We start from the raw sequence: 21,959 nt of genomic DNA on the forward strand, positions 1-21,959 counted from the left end.
ATTAGACAGATCAGCCTGGGTACCTGTCTACTAACACAGATTAGACAGATTAGACTGGGTACCTGTCTAGTAACACAGATTAGACAGATCAGACTGGGTACCTGTCTACTAACACAGATTAGACAGATCAGCCTGGGTACCTGTCTACTAACACAGATTAGACAGATCAGCCTGGGTACCTGTCTACTAACACAGATTAGACTGGGTACCTGTCTACTAACACAGATTAGACTGGGTACCTGTCTACTAACACAGATTAGACTGGGTACCTGTCTACTAACACAGATTAGACTGGGTACCTGTCTACTAACACAGATTAGACTGGGTACCTGTCTACTAACACAGATTAGACTGGGTACCTGTCTACTAACACAGATCAGCCTGGGTACCTGTCTACTAACACAGATTAGACAGATTAGACTGCGTACCTGTCTACTAACACAGATTAGACAGATTAGACTGGGTATCTGTCTAGTTGTAACACAGATTAGACAGATCAGACTGGGTATCTGTCTAGTTGTAACACAGATTAGACAGATCAGCCTGGGTACCAGTCTAGTTCTAACACAGATTAGACAGATCAGCCTGGGTACCTGTCTAGTTCTAACACAGATTAGCCTGGGTATCTGTCTGGTTCTAACACAGATTAGACAGATCAGCCTGGGTACCTGTCTAGTTCTAACACAGATTAGACAGATCAGCCTGGGTACCTGTCTACTAACACAGATTAGACAGATCAGCCTGGGTACCTGTCTACTAACACAGATCAGCCTGGGTACCTGTCTACTAACACAGATTAGACAGATCAGTCTGGGTACCTGTCTAGTTCTAACACAGATTAGACAGATCAACCTGGGTACCTGTTTAGTTCTTTAGACTAAGGCATGTTGACCTCTCAGGTCTGATGTCCATGTTGACCTCTCAGGTCTGATGTCCATGTTGACCTCTCTGGTCTGATGTCCATGTTGACCTCTCTGGTCTGATGTCCATGTTGACCTCTCTGGTCTGATGTCCATGTTCCTTGGACCAGACTAAGGCATGTTGACCTCTCTGGTCTGATGTCCATGTTCCTTGGACCAGACTAAGGCATGTTGACCTCTCAGGTCTGATGTCCATGTTGACCTCTCAGGTCTGATGTCCATGTTGACCTCTCAGGTCTGATGTCCATGTTGACCTCTCTGGTCTGATGTCCATGTTGACCTCTCTGGTCTGATGTTCCTTTACCAGGTGGCAGCTGGTAAGCTGGATGACCATTTTCCTCTGGTGGTGTGGCAGACCGGGTCAGGAACTCAGTCCAACATGAACGTCAACGAGGTGATCAGCAACAGGGCCATCGAGATCCTCGGAGGGAAGCTGGGGAGCAAGGACCCTGTCCACCCCAACGACCACGTCAACAAAAGCCAGGTGGGCTAACCATTCAGAAACGCTTTCTCATTTCATACTAAATGTTGGAAATAAACTGTTTTTCACCCAGATAGAAGGAGCGAGTTTTATTTGGACCCTCAGGTAACAGACTGTAGCGTTTGCCCTCAGGAGGGTAACAGACTGTAGCGTTTGCCCTCAGGAGGGTAACAGACTGTAGCGTTTGCCCTCAGGAGGGTAACAGACTGTAGCGTTTGCCCTCAGGAGGGTAACAGACTGTAGCGTTTGCCCTCAGGAGGGTAACAGACTAGCGTTTGCCCTCAGGAGGGTAACAGACTGTAGCGTTTGCCCTCAGGAGGGTAACAGACTAGCGTTTGCCCTCAGGAGGGTAACAGACTAGCTTTTGCCCTCAGGAGGGTAACAGACTAGCGTTTGCCCTCAGGAGGGTAACAGACTAGCGTTTGCCCTCAGGAGGGTAACAGACTAGCGTTTGCCCTCAGGAGGGTAACAGACTGTAGCGTTTGCCCTCAGGAGGGTAACAGACTGTAGCGTTTGCCCTCAGGAGGGTAACAGACTAGCGTTTGCCCTCAGGAGGGTAACAGACTAGCGTTTGCCCTCAGGAGGGTAACAGACTAGCGTTTGCCCTCAGGAGGGTAACAGACTAGCGTTTGCCCTCAGGAGGGTAACAGACTAGCGTTTGCCCTCAGGAGGGTAACAGACTAGCGTTTGCCCTCAGGAGGGTAACAGACTGTAGCGTTTGCCCTCAGGAGGGTAACAGACTGTAGCGTTTGCCCTCAGGAGGGTAACAGACTGTAGCGTTTGCCCTCAGGAGGGTAACAGACTGTAGCGTTTGCCCTCAGGAGGGTAACAGACTAGCGTTTGCCCTCAGGAGGGTAACAGACTAGCGTTTGCCCTCAGGAGGGTAACAGACTAGCGTTTGCCCTCAGGAGGGTAACAGACTAGCGTTTGCCCTCAGGAGGGTAACAGACTAGCGTTTGCCCTCAGGAGGGTAACAGACTGTAGCGTTTGCCCTCAGGAGGGTAACAGACTAGCGTTTGCCCTCAGGAGGGTAACAGACTGTAGCGTTTGCCCTCAGGAGGGTAACAGACTGTAGCGTTTGCCCTCAGGAGGGTAACAGACTGTAGCGTTTGCCCTCAGGAGGGTAACAGACTGTAGCGTTTGCCCTCAGGAGGGTAACAGACTGTAGCGTTTGCCCTCAGGAGGGTAACAGACTGTAGCGTTTGCCCTCAGGAGGGTAACAGACTGTAGCGTTTGCCCTCAGGAGGGTAACAGACTGTAGCGTTTGCCCTCAGGAGGGTAACAGACTGTAGCGTTTGCCCTCAGGAGGGTAACAGACTGTAGCGTTTGCCCTCAGGAGGGTAACAGACTGTAGCGTTTGCCCTCAGGAGGGTAACAGACTGTAGCGTTTGCCCTCAGGAGGGTAACAGACTGTAGCGTTTGCCCTCAGGAGGGTAACAGACTGTAGCGTTTGCCCTCAGGAGGGTAGCAGACTGTAGCGTTTGCCCTCAGGAGGGTAGCAGACTGTAGCGTTTGCCCTCAGGAGGGTAGCAGACTGTAGCGTTTGCCCTCAGGAGGGTAGCAGACTGTAGCGTTTGCCCTCAGGAGGGTAACAGACTGTAGCGTTTGCCCTCAGGAGGGTAGCAGACTGTGCCCTCAGGAGCGTTTGCCCTCAGGAGGGTACAGACTGTAGCGTTTGCCCTCAGGAGGGTAGCAGACAGCGTTTGCCCTCAGGAGGGTAGCAGACTGTAGCGTTTGCCCTCAGGAGGGTAGCAGACTGTAGCGTTTGCCCTCAGGAGGGTAGCAGACTGTAGCGTTTGCCCTCAGGAGGGTAGCAGACTGTAGCGTTTGCCCTCAGGAGGGTAGCAGACTGTAGCGTTTGCCCTCAGGAGGGTAACAGACTGTAGCGTTTGCCCTCAGGAGGGTAACAGACTGTAGCGTTTGCCCTCAGGAGGGTAACAGACTGTAGCGTTTGCCCTCAGGAGGGTAACAGACTGTAGCGTTTGCCCTCAGGAGGGTAACAGACTGTAGCGTTTGCCCTCAGGAGGGTAACAGACTGTAGCGTTTGCCCTCAGGAGGGTAACAGACTGTAGCGTTTGCCCTCAGGAGGGTAACAGACTGTAGCGTTTGCCCTCAGGAGGGTAACAGACTGTAGGGCGTTTGCCCTCAGGAGGGTAACAGACTGTAGCGTTTGCCCTCAGGAGGGTAACAGACTGTAGCGTTTGCCCTCAGGAGGGTAACAGACTGTAGCGTTTGCCCTCAGGAGGGTAACAGACTGTAGCGTTTGCCCTCAGGAGGGTAACAGACTGTAGCGTTTGCCCTCAGGAGGGTAACAGACTGTAGCGTTTGCCCTCAGGAGGGTAACAGACTGTAGCGTTTGCCCTCAGGAGGGTAACAGACTGGCGTTTGCCCTCAGGAGGGTAACAGACTGTAGCGTTTGCCCTCAGGAGGGTAACAGACTGTAGCGTTTGCCCTCAGGAGGGTAACAGACTAGCGTTTGCCCTCAGGAGGGTAACAGACTGTAGCGTTTGCCCTCAGGAGGGTAACAGACTGTAGCGTTTGCCCTCAGGAGGGTAACAGACTGTAGCGTTTGCCCTCAGGAGGGTAACAGACTGTAGCGTTTGCCCTCAGGAGGGTAACAGACAGCGTTTGCCCTCAGGAGGGTAACAGACTGTAGCGTTTGCCCTCAACAGACTGTAGCGTTTGCCCTCAGGAGGGTAACAGACTGTAGCGTTTGCCCTCAGGAGGGTAACAGACAGCGTTTGCCCTCAGGAGGGTAACAGACTGTAGCGTTTGCCCTCAGGAGGGTAACAGACTGGCGTTTGCCCTCAGGAGGGTAACAGACTGTAGCGTTTGCCCTCAGGAGGGTAACAGACTGTAGCGTTTGCCCTCAGGAGGGTAACAGACTGTAGCGTTTGCCCTCAGGAGGGTAACAGACTGTAGCGTTTGCCCTCAGGAGGGTAACAGACTGTAGCGTTTGCCCTCAGGAGGGTAACAGACTGTAGCGTTTGCCCTCAGGAGGGTAACAGACAGCGTTTGCCCTCAGGAGGGTAACAGACTGTAGCGTTTGCCCTCAGGAGGGTAACAGACTGTAGCGTTTGCCCTCAGGAGGGTAACAGACTGTAGCGTTTGCCCTCAGGAGGGTAACAGACTGTAGCGTTTGCCCTCAGGAGGGTAACAGACTGTAGCGTTTGCCCTCAGGAGGGTAACAGACTGTAGCGTTTGCCCTCAGGAGGGTAACAGACAGCGTTTGCCCTCAGGAGGGTAACAGACTGTAGCGTTTGCCCTCAGGAGGGTAACAGACTGTAGCGTTTGCCCTCAGGAGGGTAACAGACTGTAGCGTTTGCCCTCAGGAGGGTAACAGACTGTAGCGTTTGCCCTCAGGAGGGTAACAGACTGTAGCGTTTGCCCTCAGGAGGGTAACAGACTGTAGCGTTTGCCCTCAGGAGGGTAACAGACTGTAGCGTTTGCCCTCAGGAGGGTAACAGACTGTAGCGTTTGCCCTCAGGAGGGTAACAGACTGTAGCGTTTGCCCTCAGGAGGGTAACAGACTGTAGCGTTTGCCCTCAGGAGGGTAACAGACTAACAGCGTTTGCCCTCAGGAGGGTAACAGACTGTAGCGTTTGCCCTCAGGAGGGTAACAGACTGTAGCGTTTGCCCTCAGGAGGGTAACAGACTGTGCGTTTGCCCTCAGGAGGGTAACAGACTGTAGCGTTTGCCCTCAGGAGGGTAACAGACTGTAGCGTTTGCCCTCAGGAGGGTAACAGACTGTAGCGTTTGCCCTCAGGAGGGTAACAGACTGTAGCGTTTGCCCTCAGGAGGGTAACAGACTGTAGCGTTTGCCCTCAGGAGGGTAACAGACTGTAGCGTTTGCCCTCAGGAGGGTATCAGACTGTAGCGTTTGCCCTCAGGAGGGCAATAGACTGTAGCGTTTGCCCTCAGGAGGGCAATAGACTGTAGCGTTTGCCCTCAGGAGGGTAACAGACTGTAGCGTTTGCCCTCAGGAGGGTAACAGACTGTAGCGTTTGCCCTCAGGAGGGTAACAGACTGTAGCGTTTGCCCTCAGGCGTTTGCAGCATTTAGTTAACTGTTTTTATGCATGGCTATCTGATAAGCTCAGGTAAAGAGTTTGTTTGATATTTAATGTAACTAGTTGGGTGTTCCAGAGTATTTGACCTGTAGTTGACCTCTCGTCTTGCAGAGTTCCAACGATACGTTCCCCACGGCCATGCACATCGCAGCAGCCAAAGAGGTCCACGAGGTTCTGCTGCCCGGTCTACAACACCTCCACGACGCCCTGCACGCCAAGGCCGTGGAGTTTAAAGACATCATCAAGATCGGACGCACACACACACAGGACGCTGTGCCGTTGTCTCTGGGACAGGTACAGTACACACACACACACACACACAGGACGCTGTGCCGTTGTCTCTGGGACAGGTACAGGACGCTGTGCCGTTGTCTCTGGGACAGGTACATTACACACACACACACAGGATGCTGTGCTGTTGTCTCTGGGACAGGTACAGTACACACACAGGACGCTGTGCCGTTGTCTCTGGGACAGGGTCAGGACGCTGTGCCGTTGTCTCTGGGACAGGTACAGTACACACACAGGACGCTGTGCCGTTGTCTCTGGGACAGGTACAGTACACACACAGGACGCTGTGCCGTTGTCTCTGGGACAGGGTCAGGACGCTGTGCCGTTGTCTCTGGGACAGGTACAGTACACACACAGGACGCTGTGCCGTTGTCTCTGGGACAGGGACAGGACGCTGTGCCGTTGTCTCTGGGACAGGTACAGGACACACTCAACTGTTGCTGGTTTATGATAAACTTGGACAAATTTAATTAATTTCAATACATTTACTTTATTTCCACATTTTGATAGAAGAAACCAAAGTAACAAAAATGCTGTAACGACCCGTTTTTCGTGATGTTTTGGAAAAGTGCAGATGTCCCGGTGTACTGTACGTGCAACACTAGTGTGATAACATGCTAGTCTGCTAGATGTCAGACTGTCCTAATGAGCCATTTAAAATGTATTTCTACCAGTAGACTGTCCTAATGAGCCATTTAAAATGTATTTCTACCAGTAGACTGTCCTAATGAGCCATTTAAAATGTATTTCTACCAGTAGACTGTCCCAATGAGCCATATAAAATGTATTTCTACCAGTTGACACACTGTCCCAATGAGCCATTTAAAATGTATTTCTACCAGTCGACCAACTGTCCCAATGAGCCATTTAAAATGTATTTCTACCAGTCGACACACTGTCCCAATGAGCCATTTAAAATGTATTTCTACCAGTCGACACACTGTCCCAATGAGCCATTTAAAATGTATTTCTACCAACTGTCCTAATGAGCCATTTAAAATGTATTTCTACCAACTGTCCTAATGAGCCATTTAAAATGTATTTCTACCAACTGTCCTAATGAGCCATTTAAAATGTATTTCTACCAACTGTCATAATGAGCCATTTAAAATGTATTTCTACCAACTGTCCTAATGAGCCATTTAAAATGTATTTCTACCAACTGTCCTAATGAGCCATTTAAAATGTATTTCTACCAACTGTCCTAATGAGCCATTTAAAATGTATTTCTACCAACTGTCCTAATGAGCCATTTAAAATGTATTTCTACCAACTGTCCTAATGAGCCATTTAAAATGTATTTCTACCAACTGTCCTAATGAGCCATTTAAAATGTATTTCTACCAACTGTCCTAATGAGCCATTTAAAATGTATTTCTACCAGTCGACCAACTGTCCTAATGAGCCATTTAAAATGTATTTCTACCAGTCGACCAACTGTCCTAATGAGCCATTTAAAATGTATTTCTACCAGTAGACTGTCCTAATGAGCCATTTAAAATGTATTTCTACCAGTCGACCAACTGTCCTAATGAGCCATTTAAAATGTATTTCTACCAGTCGACCAACTGTCCTAATGAGCCATTTAAAATGTATTTCTACCAGTCGACCAACTGTCCTAATGAGCCATTTAAAATGTATTTCTACCAGTAGACTGTCCCAATGAGCCATTTAAAATTTATTTCTACCAGCCGACTAACTGTCCTGTTTCTCTTGGTTTTGCAGGAGTTCGGTGGGTATGTGCAGCAGGTTAAGTATAGTATTGAGCGAGTGAAGACGGCCATGCCCAGAATATATGAGCTGGCAGCAGGAGGTACTGCCGTGGGCACGGGCCTCAACACGCGCATCGGCTTCGCTGAGAAAGTAGCAGCTACTGTCGCCTCTCTCACAGGTACAGGAGGGTACACACACACACACACACACACACACACACACACACACACACACACACACACACACACACACACACACACACACACACACACACACACACACACACACACACACACACACACACACACACACACACACACACACACACACACACACACACACACACACATTTCATAATGGTTATCAGTCATGTCTGGTCCATGTTTTCTCACGACTGGTGTCTCCCAGGTCTCTGCACTAAGTCCTCTATAATGTCTCACTACTGGTGTCCCCCTGGGGTCTGTACTAGGTCCTCTATAATGTCTCACTACTGGTGTCCCCCCAGGGCTCTGTACTAGGTCCTCTTTAATGTCTCACTACTGGTGTCCCCCAGGGCTCTGCACTAGGTCCTCTATAATGTCTCACTACTGGTGTCCCCCAGGGCTCTGCACTCGGTCCTGTTTTCTCTGTACACCAAGTCACTTGGTTCTGTCAGAGGGTTTGCATTGTGGTGTTATGGCTGCAGTTTACCCTCCCAGCTGTTATCATAAGTCAGACATTATATACTCTGTCAACCTTGAATTGTTTCTGTTTTTATCAAGACCTGTCTACATGATGTCATATCCTGTCTCCAGGTCTGCCTTTCGTGACTGCTCCCAACAAATTTGAGGCTCTGGCGGCCCACGATGCTCTGGTGGAGCTGAGCGGCGCGTTGAACACGGTGGCCGTCAGTATGATGAAGATCGCCAATGATATCCGCTTCCTGGGGTCCGGGCCCCGCTCTGGCCTGGGAGAACTCTGTCTGCCCGAGAACGAGCCTGGTAGCAGCATCATGCCTGGTGAGTTTCCGTAGTCTGGGTCCGGGCCCCGCTCTGGCCTGGGAGAACTCTGTCTGCCTGAGAACGAGCCTGGTAGCAGCATCATGCCTGGTGAGTTTCCGTAGTCTGGGTCCGGGCCCCGCTCTGGCCTGGGAGAACTCTGTCTGCCTGAGAACGAGCCTGGTAGCAGCATCATGCCTGGTGAGTTTCCGTAGTCTGGGTCCGGGCCCCGCTCTGGCCTGGGAGAACTCTGTCTGCCCGAGAACGAGCCTGGTAGCAGCATCATGCCTGGTGAGTTTCCGTAGTCTAGGTCCGGGCCCTGCTCTGGCCTGGGAGAACTCTGTCTGCCCGAGAACGAGCCTGGTAGCAGCATCATGCCTGGTGAGTCGCTGTAGTCTGGTTTTCACCATTGTTGTCAAGCGTAACACGATATAGTTCACTGTCAAATCAAATTCGATTGGTTACATACACGTGTTTAGCAGATGTTATCGCGAGTGTAGCGAAATGCTTGTTTTTCTAGCTCCGACAGTGCAGTAATATCTAACATGTAATCAAACAATGTCACAACTACCCAATACACACAAATCTTAGTAAAGGAATGGAATTAAGAATATATAAATATATGGATGAGCAATGTCAGAGTGGCACAGACTAAAATACAGTAGAATAGAATACAGTATATACATATGAGATGAGTAATACATAGACTAAAATATAGTAGAATAGAATACAGTATATACATATGAGATGAGTAATACATAGACTAAGATACAGTAGAATAGAATACAGTATATACATATGAGATGAGTAATACATAGACTAAGATACAGTAGAATAGAATACAGTATATACATATGAGATGAGTAATACATAGACTATGATACAGTAGAATAGAATACAGTATATACATAGACTAAGATACAGTAGTATAGAATACAGTATATACATATGAGATGAGTAATACATAGACTAAGATACAGTAGAATAGAATACAGTATATACATAGACTAAGATACAGTAGTATAGAATACAGTATATACATATGAGATGAGTAATACATAGACTAAGATACAGTAGTATAGAATACAGTATATACATATGAGATGAGTAAAGCATAGACTAAGATACAGTAGAATAGAATACAGTATATACATAGACTAAGATACAGTAGAATAGAATACAGTATATACATATGAGATGAGTAATACATAGACTAAGATACAGTAGAATAGAATACAGTATATACATAGACTAAGATACAGTAGAATAGAATACAGTATATACATATGAGATGAGTAATACATAGACTAAGATACAGTAGAATAGAATACAGTATATACATATGAGATGAGTAATACATAGACTAAGATACAGTAGAATAGAATACAGTATATACATAGACTAAGATACAGTAGAATAGAATACAGTATATACATAGACTAAGATACAGTAGTATAGAATGCATTATGTACATATGAGATGAGTAATACAGGATATGTAAACACTATTAAGGAGACATTATTAAAGTAGGAAAGGAGTGAAAGAGATCACAGAAAGAGATGGCATAGAACACTAGGGTACTATCTGTCCCAGTGGTCTGGCATTAGCTAAGTGGAACAGAGCTACATGACCCCACCTAACTCCCAGCTGTTATAACAGAGCTACATGACCCCACCTAACTCCCAGCTGTTATAACAGAGCTACATGACCCCACCTAACTCCCAGCTGTTATAACAGAGCTACATGACCCCACCTAACTCCCAGCTGTTATAACAGAGCTACATGACCCCACCTAACTCCCAGCTGTTATAACAGAGCTACATGACCCCACCTAACTCCCAGCTGTTATAACAGAGCTACATGACCCCACCTAACTCCCAGCTGTCTGAACAGAGCTACATGACCCCACCTAACTCCCAGCTGTTATATATCAGAGCTACATGACCCCACCTAACTCCCAGCTGTCTGAACCGAGCTACATGACCCCACCTAACTCCCAGCTGTTATAACAGAGCTACATGACCCCACCTAACTCCCAGCTGTTATAGCAGAGCTACATGACCCCACCTAACTCCCAGCTGTCTGAACAGAGCTACATGACCCCACCTAACTCCCAGCTGTTATAACAGAGCTACATGACCCCACCTAACTCCCAGCTGTTATAACAGAGCTACATGACCCCACCTAACTCCCAGCTGTCTGAACAGAGCTACATGACCCCACCTAACTCCCAGCTGTTATAACAGAGCTACATGACCCCACCCAACTCCCAGCTGTTATAACAGAGCTACATGACCCCACCTAACTCCCAGCTGTTATATATCAGAGCTGCATGACCCCACCTAACTCCCAGCTGTTATAACAGAGCTACATGACCCCACCTACTCCCAGCTGTCTGAACAGAGCTACATGACCCCACCTAACTCCCAGCTGTCTGAACAGAGCTACATGACCCCACCTAACTCCCAGCTGTTATAACAGAGCTACATGACCCCACCTAACTCCCAGCTGTTATAACAGAGCTACATGACCCCACCTAACTCCCAGCTGTCTGAACAGAGCTACATGACCCCACCTAACTCCCAGCTGTTATAACAGAGCTACATGACCCCACCTAACTCCCAGCTGTTATAACAGAGCTACATGACCCCACCTAACTCCCAGCTGTTATAACAGAGCTACATGACCCCACCTAACTCCCAGCTGTCTGAACAGAGCTACATGACCCCACCTAACTCCCAGCTGTTATAACAGAGCTACATGACCCCACCTAACTCCCAGCTGTTATAACAGAGCTACATGACCCCACCTAACTCCCAGCTGTTATAACAGAGCTACATGACCCCACCTAACTCCCAGCTGTTATAACAGAGCTACATGACCCCACCTAACTCCCAGCTGTTATAACAGAGCTACATGACCCCACCTAACTCCCAGCTGTTATAACAGAGCTACATGACCCCACCTAACTCCCAGCTGTTATAACAGAGCTACATGACCCCACCTAACTCCCAGCTGTCTGAACAGAGCTACATGACCCCACCTAACTCCCAGCTGTTATAACAGAGCTACATGACCCCACCTAACTCCCAGCTGTTATAACAGAGCTACATGACCCCACCTAACTCCCAGCTGTTATAACAGAGCTACATGACCCCACCTAACTCCCAGCTGTTATAACAGAGCTACATGACCCCACCTAACTCCCAGCTGTTATAACAGAGCTACATGACCCCACCTAACTCCCAGCTGTTATAACAGAGCTACATGACCCCACCTAACTCCCAGCTGTTATAACAGAGCTACATGACCCCACCTAACTCCCAGCTGTTATAACAGAGCTACATGACCCCACCTAACTCCCAGCTGTCTGAACAGAGCTACATGACCCCACCTAACTCCCAGCTGTTATAACAGAGCTACATGACCCCACCTAACTCCCAGCTGTTATATCAGAGCTACATGACCCCACCTAACTCCCAGCTGTTATAACAGAGCTACATGACCCCACCTACTCCCAGCTGTTATATCAGAGCTACATGACCCCACCTAACTCCCAGCTGTTATAACAGAGCTACATGACCCCACCTAACTCCCAGCTGTCAGAAATCATCCACGCCACATCTAGGGTGGGTCAGGTTTCAAGATGTATTTTTGTCCAGGACTTTACTTCCCCTTCTTGACCTCTCCTTTATTCAGACAGCCTCTCTAGCTACCCACAACCTGTCTTTATTCAGACTACCTCTAGCTACCCACAACCTGCCTTTATTCAGACAGCCTCTCTAGCTACCCACAACCTGTCTTTATTCAGACTACCTCTAGCTACCCACAACCTGCCTTTATTCAGACAGCCTCTCTAGCTACCCACAACCTGTCTTTATTCAGACAGCCTCTCTAGCTACCCACAACCTGCCTTTATTCAGACAGCCTCTCTAGCTACCCACAACCTGCCTTTATTCAGACAGCCTCTCTAGCTACCCACAACCTGCCTTTATTCAGACAGCCTCTCTAGCTACCCACAACCTGCCTTTATTCAGACAGCCTCTCTAGCTACCCACAACCTGCCTTTATTCAGACTTCCTCTCTAGCTACCCACAACCTGCCTTTATTCAGACAGCCTCTCTAGCTACCCACAACCTGCCTTTATTCAGACAGCCTCTCTAGCTACCCACAACCTGCCTTTATTCAGACAGCCTCTCTAGCTACCCACAACCTGCCTTTATTCAGACAGCCTCTCTAGCTACCCACAACCTGCCTTTATTCAGACAGCAGCACAATAACATGTTCAAATCCAAATCAAATCAAATTTTATTTGTCACATACACATGGTTAGCAGATGTTAATGCGAGTGTAGCGAAATGCTTGTGCTTCTAGTTCCGACAATGCAGTGATAACCAACAAGTAATCTAACTAACAATTCCAAAAAAAACTACTGTCTTATACACAGTGTAAGGGGATAAGGAACATGTACATAAGGATATATGAATGAGTGATGGTACAGAGCAGCATACAGTAGATGGTATTGAGTACAGTATATACATATGAGATGAGTGTGTAGACAAAGTAAACAAAGTGGCATAGTTAAAGTGGCTAGTGATACATGTGTTACATAAGGATGCAGTCGATGATGTAGAGTACAGTATATACATATGCATATGAGATGAATAATGTAGGGTAAGTAACATTATATAAGGTAGCATTGTTTAAAGTGGCTAGTGATATATTTACATCATTTCCATCAATTCCCATTATTAAAATGGCTGGAGTTGGGTCAGTGTCAATGACAGTGTGTTGGCAGCAGCCACTCAATGTTAGTGGTGGCTGTTTAACAGTCTGATGGCCTTGAGATAGAAGCTGTTTTTCAGTCTCTCGGTCCCAGCTTTGATGCACCTGTACTGACCTCGCCTTCTGGATGATAGCGGGGTGAACAGGCAGTGGTTCGGGTGGTTGATGTCCTTGATGATCTTTATGGCCTTCCTGTAACAACGGGTGGTGTAGGTGTCCTGGAGGGCAGGTAGTTTGCCCCCGGTGATGCGTTGTGCAGTCCTCACTACCCTCTGGAGAGCCTTACGGTTGAGGGCGGAGCAGTTGCCGTACCAGGCGGTGATACAGCCCGCCAGGATGCTCTCGATTGTGCATCTGTAGAAGTTTGTGAGTGCTTTTGGTGACAAGCCGAATTTTTTCAGCCTCCTGACAGGCGCTGCTGCGCCTTCTTCACGACGCTGTCAGTGTGAGTGGACCAATTCAGTTTGTCTGTGATGTGTATGCCGAGGAACTTAAAACTAGCTACCCTCTCCACTACTGTTCCATCGATGTGGATAGGGGGGTGTTCCCTCTGCTGTTTCCTGAAGTCCACAATCATCTCCTTAGTTTTGTTGACGTTGAGTGTGAGGTTATTTTCCTGACACCACACTCCAAGGGCCCTCACCTCCTCCCTGTAGGCCGTCTCGTCGTTGTTGGTAATCAAGCCTACCACTGTTGTGTCGTCCGCAAACTTGATGATTGAGTTGGAGGCGTGCGTGGCCACGCAGTCGTGGGTGATTTCAAAGGGTAAGGATCCTACACTGATGAACTGATTACAGAACAGTTTCTACTAAAGGCCTTGACATGACATGAAGGGGATCGTGCTGATGGACTGATTACAGAACAGTTTCCTCTGAAGGCCTTGACATGACATGAAGGGGATCGTGCTGATGGACTGATTACAGAACAGTTTCTACTAAAGGCCTTGACATGACATGAAGGGGATCGTGCTGATGGACTGATTACAGAACAGTTTCTACTAAAGGCCTTGACATGACATGAAGGGGATCGTGCTGATGGACTGATTACAGAACAGTTTCTACTAAAGGCCTTGACATGACATGAAGGGGATCGTGCTGATGGACTGATTACAGAACAGTTTCCTCTGAAGGCCTTGACATGACATGAAGGGGATCGTGCTGATGGACTGATTACAGAACAGTTTCTACTAAAGGCCTTGACATTTAGGAGAGCCTTGAAAGTGGTGCTGTCCAGTGTTTTACCCTCCTCTCAGAAGTCGTGTTGTTGACCTCTGTTCAGCTGTGTTGTTGTAGGATTTCAGCAGGTTGTGATTGGAGCTCCCGTAACGTTACAGCCCTACCTTGGACTGGGTTTAGTTTATTTGAACAAGTAGAACAGTTTGTAACTGTGGGGTCTTAACCAATGTGTGTTTTAACCATGGGGTTTTAACCAATGTGTGTTTTAACCATGGGGTCTTAACCAATGTGTGTTTTAACCACAGGGTCTTAACCAATGTGTGTTTGAACCACAGGGTTTTAACCAATGTGTGTTTTAACCATGGGGTTTTAACCAATGTGTGTTTTAACCATGGGGTTTTAACCAATGTGTGTTTTAACCATGGGGTTTTAACCAATGTGTGTTTTAACCACAGGGTCTTAACCAATGTGTGTTTGACCCACAGGGTTTTAACCAATGTGTGTTTTAACCATGGGGTTTTAACCAATGTGTGTTTTAACCATGGGGTTTTAACCAATGTGTGTTTTAACCATGGGGTTTTAACCAATGTGTGTTTTAACCATGGGGTTTTAACCAATGTGTGTTTTAACCATGGGGTCTTAACCAATGTGTGTCTTAACCACAGGGTCTTAACCAATGTGTGTTTGAACCACAGGGTTTTAACCAATGTGTGTTTTAACTAATATGAGTTTGACCCACAGGGTTTTAACCAATGTGTGTTTTAACCATGGGGTTTTAACCAATGTGTGTTGTGTTTTAACCATGGGGTCTTAACCAATGTGTGTTGTGTTTTAACCATGGGGTCTTAACCAATGTGTGTTTGACCCACAGGGTCTTAACCAATGTGTGTTTGACCCACAGGGTCTTAACCAATGTGTGTTTGAACCATGGGGTTTTAACCAATGTGTGTTTTAACTAATATGGGTTTGACCCACAGGGTTTTAACCAATGTGTGTTTGAACTAATATGAGTTTGACCCACAGGGTTTTAACCAATGTGTGTTTTAACCATGGGGTTTTAACCAATGTGTGTTTGAACCATGGGGTTTTAACCAATGTGTGTTTGAACCATGGGGTTTTAACCAATGTGTGTTTTAACTAATATGGGTTTGACCCACAGGGTTTTAACCAATGTGTGTTTGAACCATGGGGTTTTAACCAATGTGTGTTTTAACTAATATGGGTTTGACCCACAGGGTTTTAACCAATGTGTGTTTTAACCATGGGGTTTTAACCAATGTGTGTTTGAACCATGGGGTTTTAACCAATGTGTGTTTGAACTATGGGGTTTTAACCAATGTGTGTTTTAACTAATATGGGTTTGACCCACAGGGTTTTAACCAATGTGTGTTTGAACCATGGGGTTTGAACCAATGTGTGTTTTAACTAATATGGGTTTGACCCACAGGGTTTGAACCAATGTGTGTTTTAACCATGGGGTTTTAACCAATGTGTGTTTGAACCATGGGGTTTTAACCAATGTGTGTTTGAACTATGGGGTTTTAACCAATGTGTGTTTTAACTAATATGGGTTTGACCCACAGGGTTTTAACCAATGTGTGTTTGAACCATGGGGTTTGAACCAATGTGTGTTTTAACTAATATGGGTTTGACCCACAGGGTTTGAACCAATGTGTGTTTTAACCAATATGGGTTTGACCCACAGGGTTTGAACCAATGTGTGTTTTAACTAATATGGGTTTGACCCACAGGGTTTGACCCACAGGGTTTTAACCAATGTGTGTTTGAACTAATATGTGTTTGACCCACAGGGTCTTAACTGTGTGAATGTATATCTTCCAGGGAAAGTTAACCCCACCCAGTGTGAGGCCATGACCATGGTAGCAGCCCAGGTGATGGGAAACAACGTGGCTGTGACCATCGGGGGCAGCAACGGACACTTTGAGCTTAACGTCTTCAAGCCAATGATGGTAAGAACTGATATTACCGTGGACTGAGACACTGCTAATAGGCAAGTTTCACCATGGACTAAGACACTGCTAATAGGCCAGTTTCACCATGGACTGAGACACTGCTAATAGGCCAGTTTCACCGTGGACTGAGACACTGCTAATAGGCCAGTTTCACCGTGGACTGAGACACTGCTAATAGGCCAGTTTCACCGTGGACTGAGACACTGCTAATAGGCAAGTTTCACCATGGACTAAGACACTGCTAATAGGCCAGTTTCACCGTGGACTGAGACACTGCTAATAGGCAAGTTTCACCATGGACTGAGACACTGCTAATAGGCCAGTTTCACCATGGACTGAGACACTGCTAATAGGCCAGTTTCACCGTGGACTGAGACACTGCTAATAGGCCAGTTTCACCGTGGACTGAGACACTGCTAATAGGCAAGTTTCACCATGGACTAAGACACTGCTAATAGGCCAGTTTCACCGTGGACTGAGACACTGCTAATAGGCAAGTTTCACCATGGACTAAGACACTGCTAATAGGCCAGTTTCACCATGGACTGAGACACTGCTAATAGGCCAGTTTCACCGTGGACTGAGACACTGCTAATAGGCAAGTTTCACCATGGACTAAGACACTGCTAATAGGCCAGTTTCACCATGGACTGAGACACTGCTAATAGGCCAGTTTCACCGTGGACTGAGACAATGCTTTGTATTTATTATGGATCCCTATTAGTTCCTGCCAAGTTAGCAGCTACTCTTCCTGGGGTTTATTATGGATCCCCATTAGTTCCTGCCAAGTTAGCAGCTACTCTTCCTGGGGTTTATTATGGATCCCCGTTAGTTCCTGCCATGGCAGCAGCTACTCTTCCTGGGGTTTATTATGGATCCCCATTAGTTCCTGGGGTTTATTATGGATCCCCATTAGTTCCTGTCAAGGCAGCAGCTACTCTTCCTGGGGTTTATAATAATTAACCATAATTTGCAAATAAATTCATAAAAAATCCTACAATATGATTTTCTGGATTTCTTTCTAACTTTGTCTGTCATAGTTGAAGTGTACCTATAATAAACATTACAGGCCTCTCTCATCTTTTCAAGTGGGAGAACTTGCACAATTGGTGGCTGACTAAATATTATTTTGCCCCACTGTATAGTGCGTATGTAGTCATGGCTCTATGTAGTACTGTGGAATAGAGTTCCATGTAGTCATGGCTCTATGTAGTACTGTGGAATAGAGTTCCATGTAGTCATGGCTCTATGTAGTACTGTGGAATAGAGTTCCATGTAGTCATGGCTCTATGTAGTACTGTGGAATAGAGTTACATAATCATGTCTCTATGTTGTACTGTGGAATAGAGTTCCATGTTGTCATGGCTCTATGTAGTACTGTGGAATAGAGTTCCATGTAGTTATGGCTCTATGTAGTACTGTGGAATAGAGTTCCATGTTGTCATGGCTCTATGTAGTACTGTGGAATAGAGTTCCATGTAGTCATGGCTCTATGTAGTGCTGTGGAATGTAGTCATGGCTCTATGTAGTGCTGTGGAATAGAGTTCCATGTAGTCATGGCTCTATGTAGTGCTGTGGAATGTAGTCATGGCTCTATGTAGTACTGTGGAATAGAGTTCCATGTAGTCATGGCTCTATGTAGTGCTGTGGAATGTAGTCATGGCTCTATGTAGTACTGTGGAATAGAGTTCCATGTAGTCATGGCTCTATGTAGTACTGTGGAATAGAGTTCCATGTAGTTATGGCTCTATGTAGTACTGTGGAATAGAGTTCCATGTTGTCATGGCTCTATGTAGTACTGTGGAATAGAGTTCCATGTAGTCATGGCTCTATGTAGTGCTGTGGAATGTAGTCATGGCTCTATGTAGTGCTGTGGAATAGAGTTCCATGTAGTCATGGCTCTATGTAGTGCTGTGGAATGTAGTCATGGCTCTATGTAGTACTGTGGAATAGAGTTCCATGTAGTCATGGCTCTATGTAGTGCTGTGGAATGTAGTCATGGCTCTATGTAGTACTGTGGAATAGAGTTCCATGTAGTCATGGCTCTATGTAGTGCTGTGGAATGTAGTCATGGCTCTATGTAGTGCTGTGGAATAGAGTTCCATGTAGTCATGGCTCTATGTAGTGCTGTGGAATAGAGTTCCATGTAGTCATGGCTCTATGTAGTACTGTGGAATAGAGTTCCATGTAGTCATGGCTCTATGTAGTACTGTGGAATAGAGTTCCATGTAGTCATGGCTCTATGTAGTACTGTGGAATAGAGTTCCATGTAGTCATGGCTCTAAGTAGTACTGTGGAATAGAGTTCCATGTAGTCATGGCTCTATGTAGTACTGTGGAATAGAGTTCCATGTAGTCATGGCTCTATGTAGTACTGTGGAATAGAGTTCCATGTAGTCATGGCTCTATGTAGTACTGTGGAATAGAGTTCCATGTAGTCATGGCTCTATGTAATACTGTGGAATAGAGTTCCATGTAGTACTGTGGAATAGAGTTCCATGTAGTCATGGCTCTATGTAGTACTGTGGAATAGAGTTCCATGTAGTCATGGCTCTATGTAGTACTGTGGAATAGAGTTCCATGTAGTCATGGCTCTATGTAGTACTGTGGAATAGAGTTCTCAGCCAGGCTGCTGGGGGATGCCTCAGTCATAATGTAACTCCTCCTCCTCCTCCTCCTCCTCTCTCCTCCTCCTCCCAGATTAAGAACGTGTTGAACTCAGCCAGGCTGCTGGGGGATGCCTCAGTCATAATGTAACTCCTCTCTCCTCCTCCCAGATTAAGAACGTGTTGAACTCAGCCAGGCTGCTGGGGGATGCCTCAGTCTCCTTCACTGATAACTGTGTGGTGGGCATTGAAGCCAACATCGACAGGATCAACAAACTCATGAACGAGTCCTTGATGCTGGTCACCGCCCTCAACCCACACATAGGTAAGTGTCGTAGTACCGTACCTGCTTCCAGGTAGTGTACCTACATACAGCAGGGGACCAAAAGTCATGAAGGAGATCTAGATATCTGCTCTCTAGAGACAGCAGGAGCGGTAGAGATACTCTGAATGTGGTGATACCTGTCCCAGACCTGCTGTTTTCAACTCTCTAGAGACAGCAGGAGCGGTAGAGATACTCTGAATGATCGGTGTTGAAAAGCCAGCTGACATTTACTCCTGAGGTGCTGACTTGTTGCACCCTCGACAACCACTGTGATTATTATTATTTGACCCTGCTGGTCATCTATGAACATTTGAACATCTTGGCCATGTTCTGTTATAATTTCCACCCGGCACAGCCAGAAGAGGACTGGCCACCCCACACAGCCTGGTTCCTACCTAGGTTTCTAATCTCCACCTGGCACAGCCAGAAGAGGACTGGCCACCCCACACAGCCTGGTTCCTCTCTAGGTTTCTAATCTCCACCTGGCACAGCCAGAAGAGGACTGGCCACCCCACACAGCCTGGTTCCTCTCTAGGTTTCTAATCTCCACCTGGCACAGCCAGAAGAGGACTGGCCACCCCACACAGCCTGGTTCCTCTCTAGGTTTCTAATCTCCACCTGGCACAGCCAGAAGAGGACTGGCCACCCCACACAGCCTGGTTCCTACCTAGGTTTCTAATCTCCACCTGGCACAGCCAGAAGAGGACTGGCCACCCCACACAGCCTGGTTCCTCTCTAGGTTTCTAATCTCCACCTGGCACAGCCAGAAGAGGACTGGCCACCCCACACAGCCTGGTTCCTCTCTAGGTTTCTAATCTCCACCTGGCACAGCCAGAAGAGGACTGGCCACCCCACACAGCCTGGTTCCTCTCTAGGTTTCTAATCTCCACCCGGCACAGCCAGAAGAGGACTGGCCACCCCACACAGCCTGGTTCCTCTCTAGGTTTCTAATCTCCACCTGGCACAGCCAGAAGAGGACTGGCCACCCCACACAGCCTGGTTCCTTTCTAGGTTTCTAATCTCCACCTGGCACAGCCAGAAGAGGACTGGCCACCCCTCATAGCCTGGTTCCTCTCTAGGTTTCTAATCTCCACCCGGCACAGCCAGAAGAGGACTGGCCACCCCACACAGCCTGGTTCCTCTCTAGGTTTCTAATCTCCACCCGGCACAGCCAGAAGAGGACTGGCCACCCCACATAGCCTGGTTCCTCTCTAGGTTTCTAATCTCCACCCGGCACAGCCAGAAGAGGACTGGCCACCCCACACAGCCTGGTTCCTCTCTAGGTTTATAATCTCCACCCGGCACAGCCAGAAGAGGACTGGCCACCCCTCATAGCCTGGTTCCTCTCTACCCGGCACAGCCAGAAGAGGACTGGCCACCTCTCATAGCCTGGTTCCTCTCTACCCAGCACAGCCAGAAGAGGACTGGCCACCCCTCATAGCCTGGTTCCTCTCTACCCGGCACAGCCAGAAGAGGACTGGCCACCCCACATAGCCTGGTTCCTCTCTACCCGGCACAGCCAGAAGAGGACTGGCCACCCCTCATAGCCTGGTTCCTCTCTACCCGGCACAGCCAGAAGAGGACTGGCCACCCCACAGCCTGGTTCCTCTCTAGGTTTCTTCCTAGGTTTTGACCTTTCTAGGGAGTTTTTTCCTAGCCACCGTGCTTCTACACCTGCATTGCTTGGGGTTTTTGTTCAGCACTTTGAGATATCAGCTGATGTAAAAAGGGCTTTATAAAAACATTTGATTTGATTTACTGTTCAGAATACAACTGCAGGAGAAATCAACAGGTTATCCATCAGTCTTTCGCTTGTAACCACTAGAGGGCAGTAACTCACAGTCCCAAGTTTCAACAGTGCTGAGATTCACCAGACTGTAATGTGAGTATTGTCAATGAGATGTTTTGCTCTACAGCACAGTGAGTCTGTCTACTGCAGTAGATGGAGTCCTACTGAGACAGTCCACTCTGTCTGATGGCTTAGTGTGTAGGGAGTCCACTCTGTCTGGTGGCTTAGTGTGTAGGGAGTCCCCTCTGTCTGATGGCTTAGTGTGTAGGGAGTCCACCCTCTGTCTGGTGGCTTAGTGTGTAGGGAGTCCACTCTGTCTGGTGGCCTAGTGTGTAGGGAGTCCACTCTGTCTGGTGGCTTAGTGTGTAGGGAGTCCACCCTCTGTCCGGTGGCTCAGTGTGTAGGGAGTCCACCCTCTGTCTGGTAGCTCAGTGTGTAGGGAGTCCACCCTCTGTCTGGTGGCTCAGTGTGTAGGGAGTCCACCCTCTGTCTGGTGGCTCAGTGTGTAGGGAGTCCACCCTCTGTCTGGTGGCTCAGTGTGTAGGGAGTCCACCCTCTGTCTGGTGGCTCAGTGTGTAGGGAGTCCACCCTCTGTCTGGTGGCTCAGTGTGTAGGGAGTCCACCCTCTGTCTGGTGGCTCAGTGTGTAGGGAGTCCACCCTCTGTCTGGTGGCTCAGTGTGTAGGGAGTCCACCCTCTGTCTGGTGGCTCAGTGTGTAGGGAGTCCACCCTCTGTCTGGTGGCTCAGTGTGTAGGGAGTCCACCCTCTGTCTGGTGGCTCAGTGTGTAGGGAGTCCACCCTCTGTCTGGTGGCTTAGTGTGTAGGGAGTCCACTCTGTCTGGTGGCTCAGTGTGTA

At 47.7% G+C, this 21,959-nt stretch overlaps 1 protein-coding gene across 1 annotated transcript in view; it reads left to right on the forward strand.

The window, feature by feature from the left end:
• Window positions 1-21,959, forward strand: part of LOC124022353 (fumarate hydratase, mitochondrial) — a 29,686-nt gene that overhangs the window by 5,461 nt on the left and 2,266 nt on the right. The window contains exons 4-9 of the mRNA XM_046337279.1: window positions 1,228-1,404; window positions 5,582-5,764; window positions 7,487-7,652; window positions 8,269-8,472; window positions 16,254-16,381; window positions 19,161-19,314. Coding sequence (XP_046193235.1) covers window positions 1,228-1,404; window positions 5,582-5,764; window positions 7,487-7,652; window positions 8,269-8,472; window positions 16,254-16,381; window positions 19,161-19,314 — 1,012 coding nt within the window. The remainder of the gene's footprint in view (window positions 1-1,227; window positions 1,405-5,581; window positions 5,765-7,486; window positions 7,653-8,268; window positions 8,473-16,253; window positions 16,382-19,160; window positions 19,315-21,959) is intronic.

The sequence above is a fragment of the Oncorhynchus gorbuscha genome, unplaced genomic scaffold, assembly GCF_021184085.1.
Source record: "Oncorhynchus gorbuscha isolate QuinsamMale2020 ecotype Even-year unplaced genomic scaffold, OgorEven_v1.0 Un_scaffold_1356, whole genome shotgun sequence".
NCBI lineage: Eukaryota > Metazoa > Chordata > Actinopteri > Salmoniformes > Salmonidae > Oncorhynchus > Oncorhynchus gorbuscha.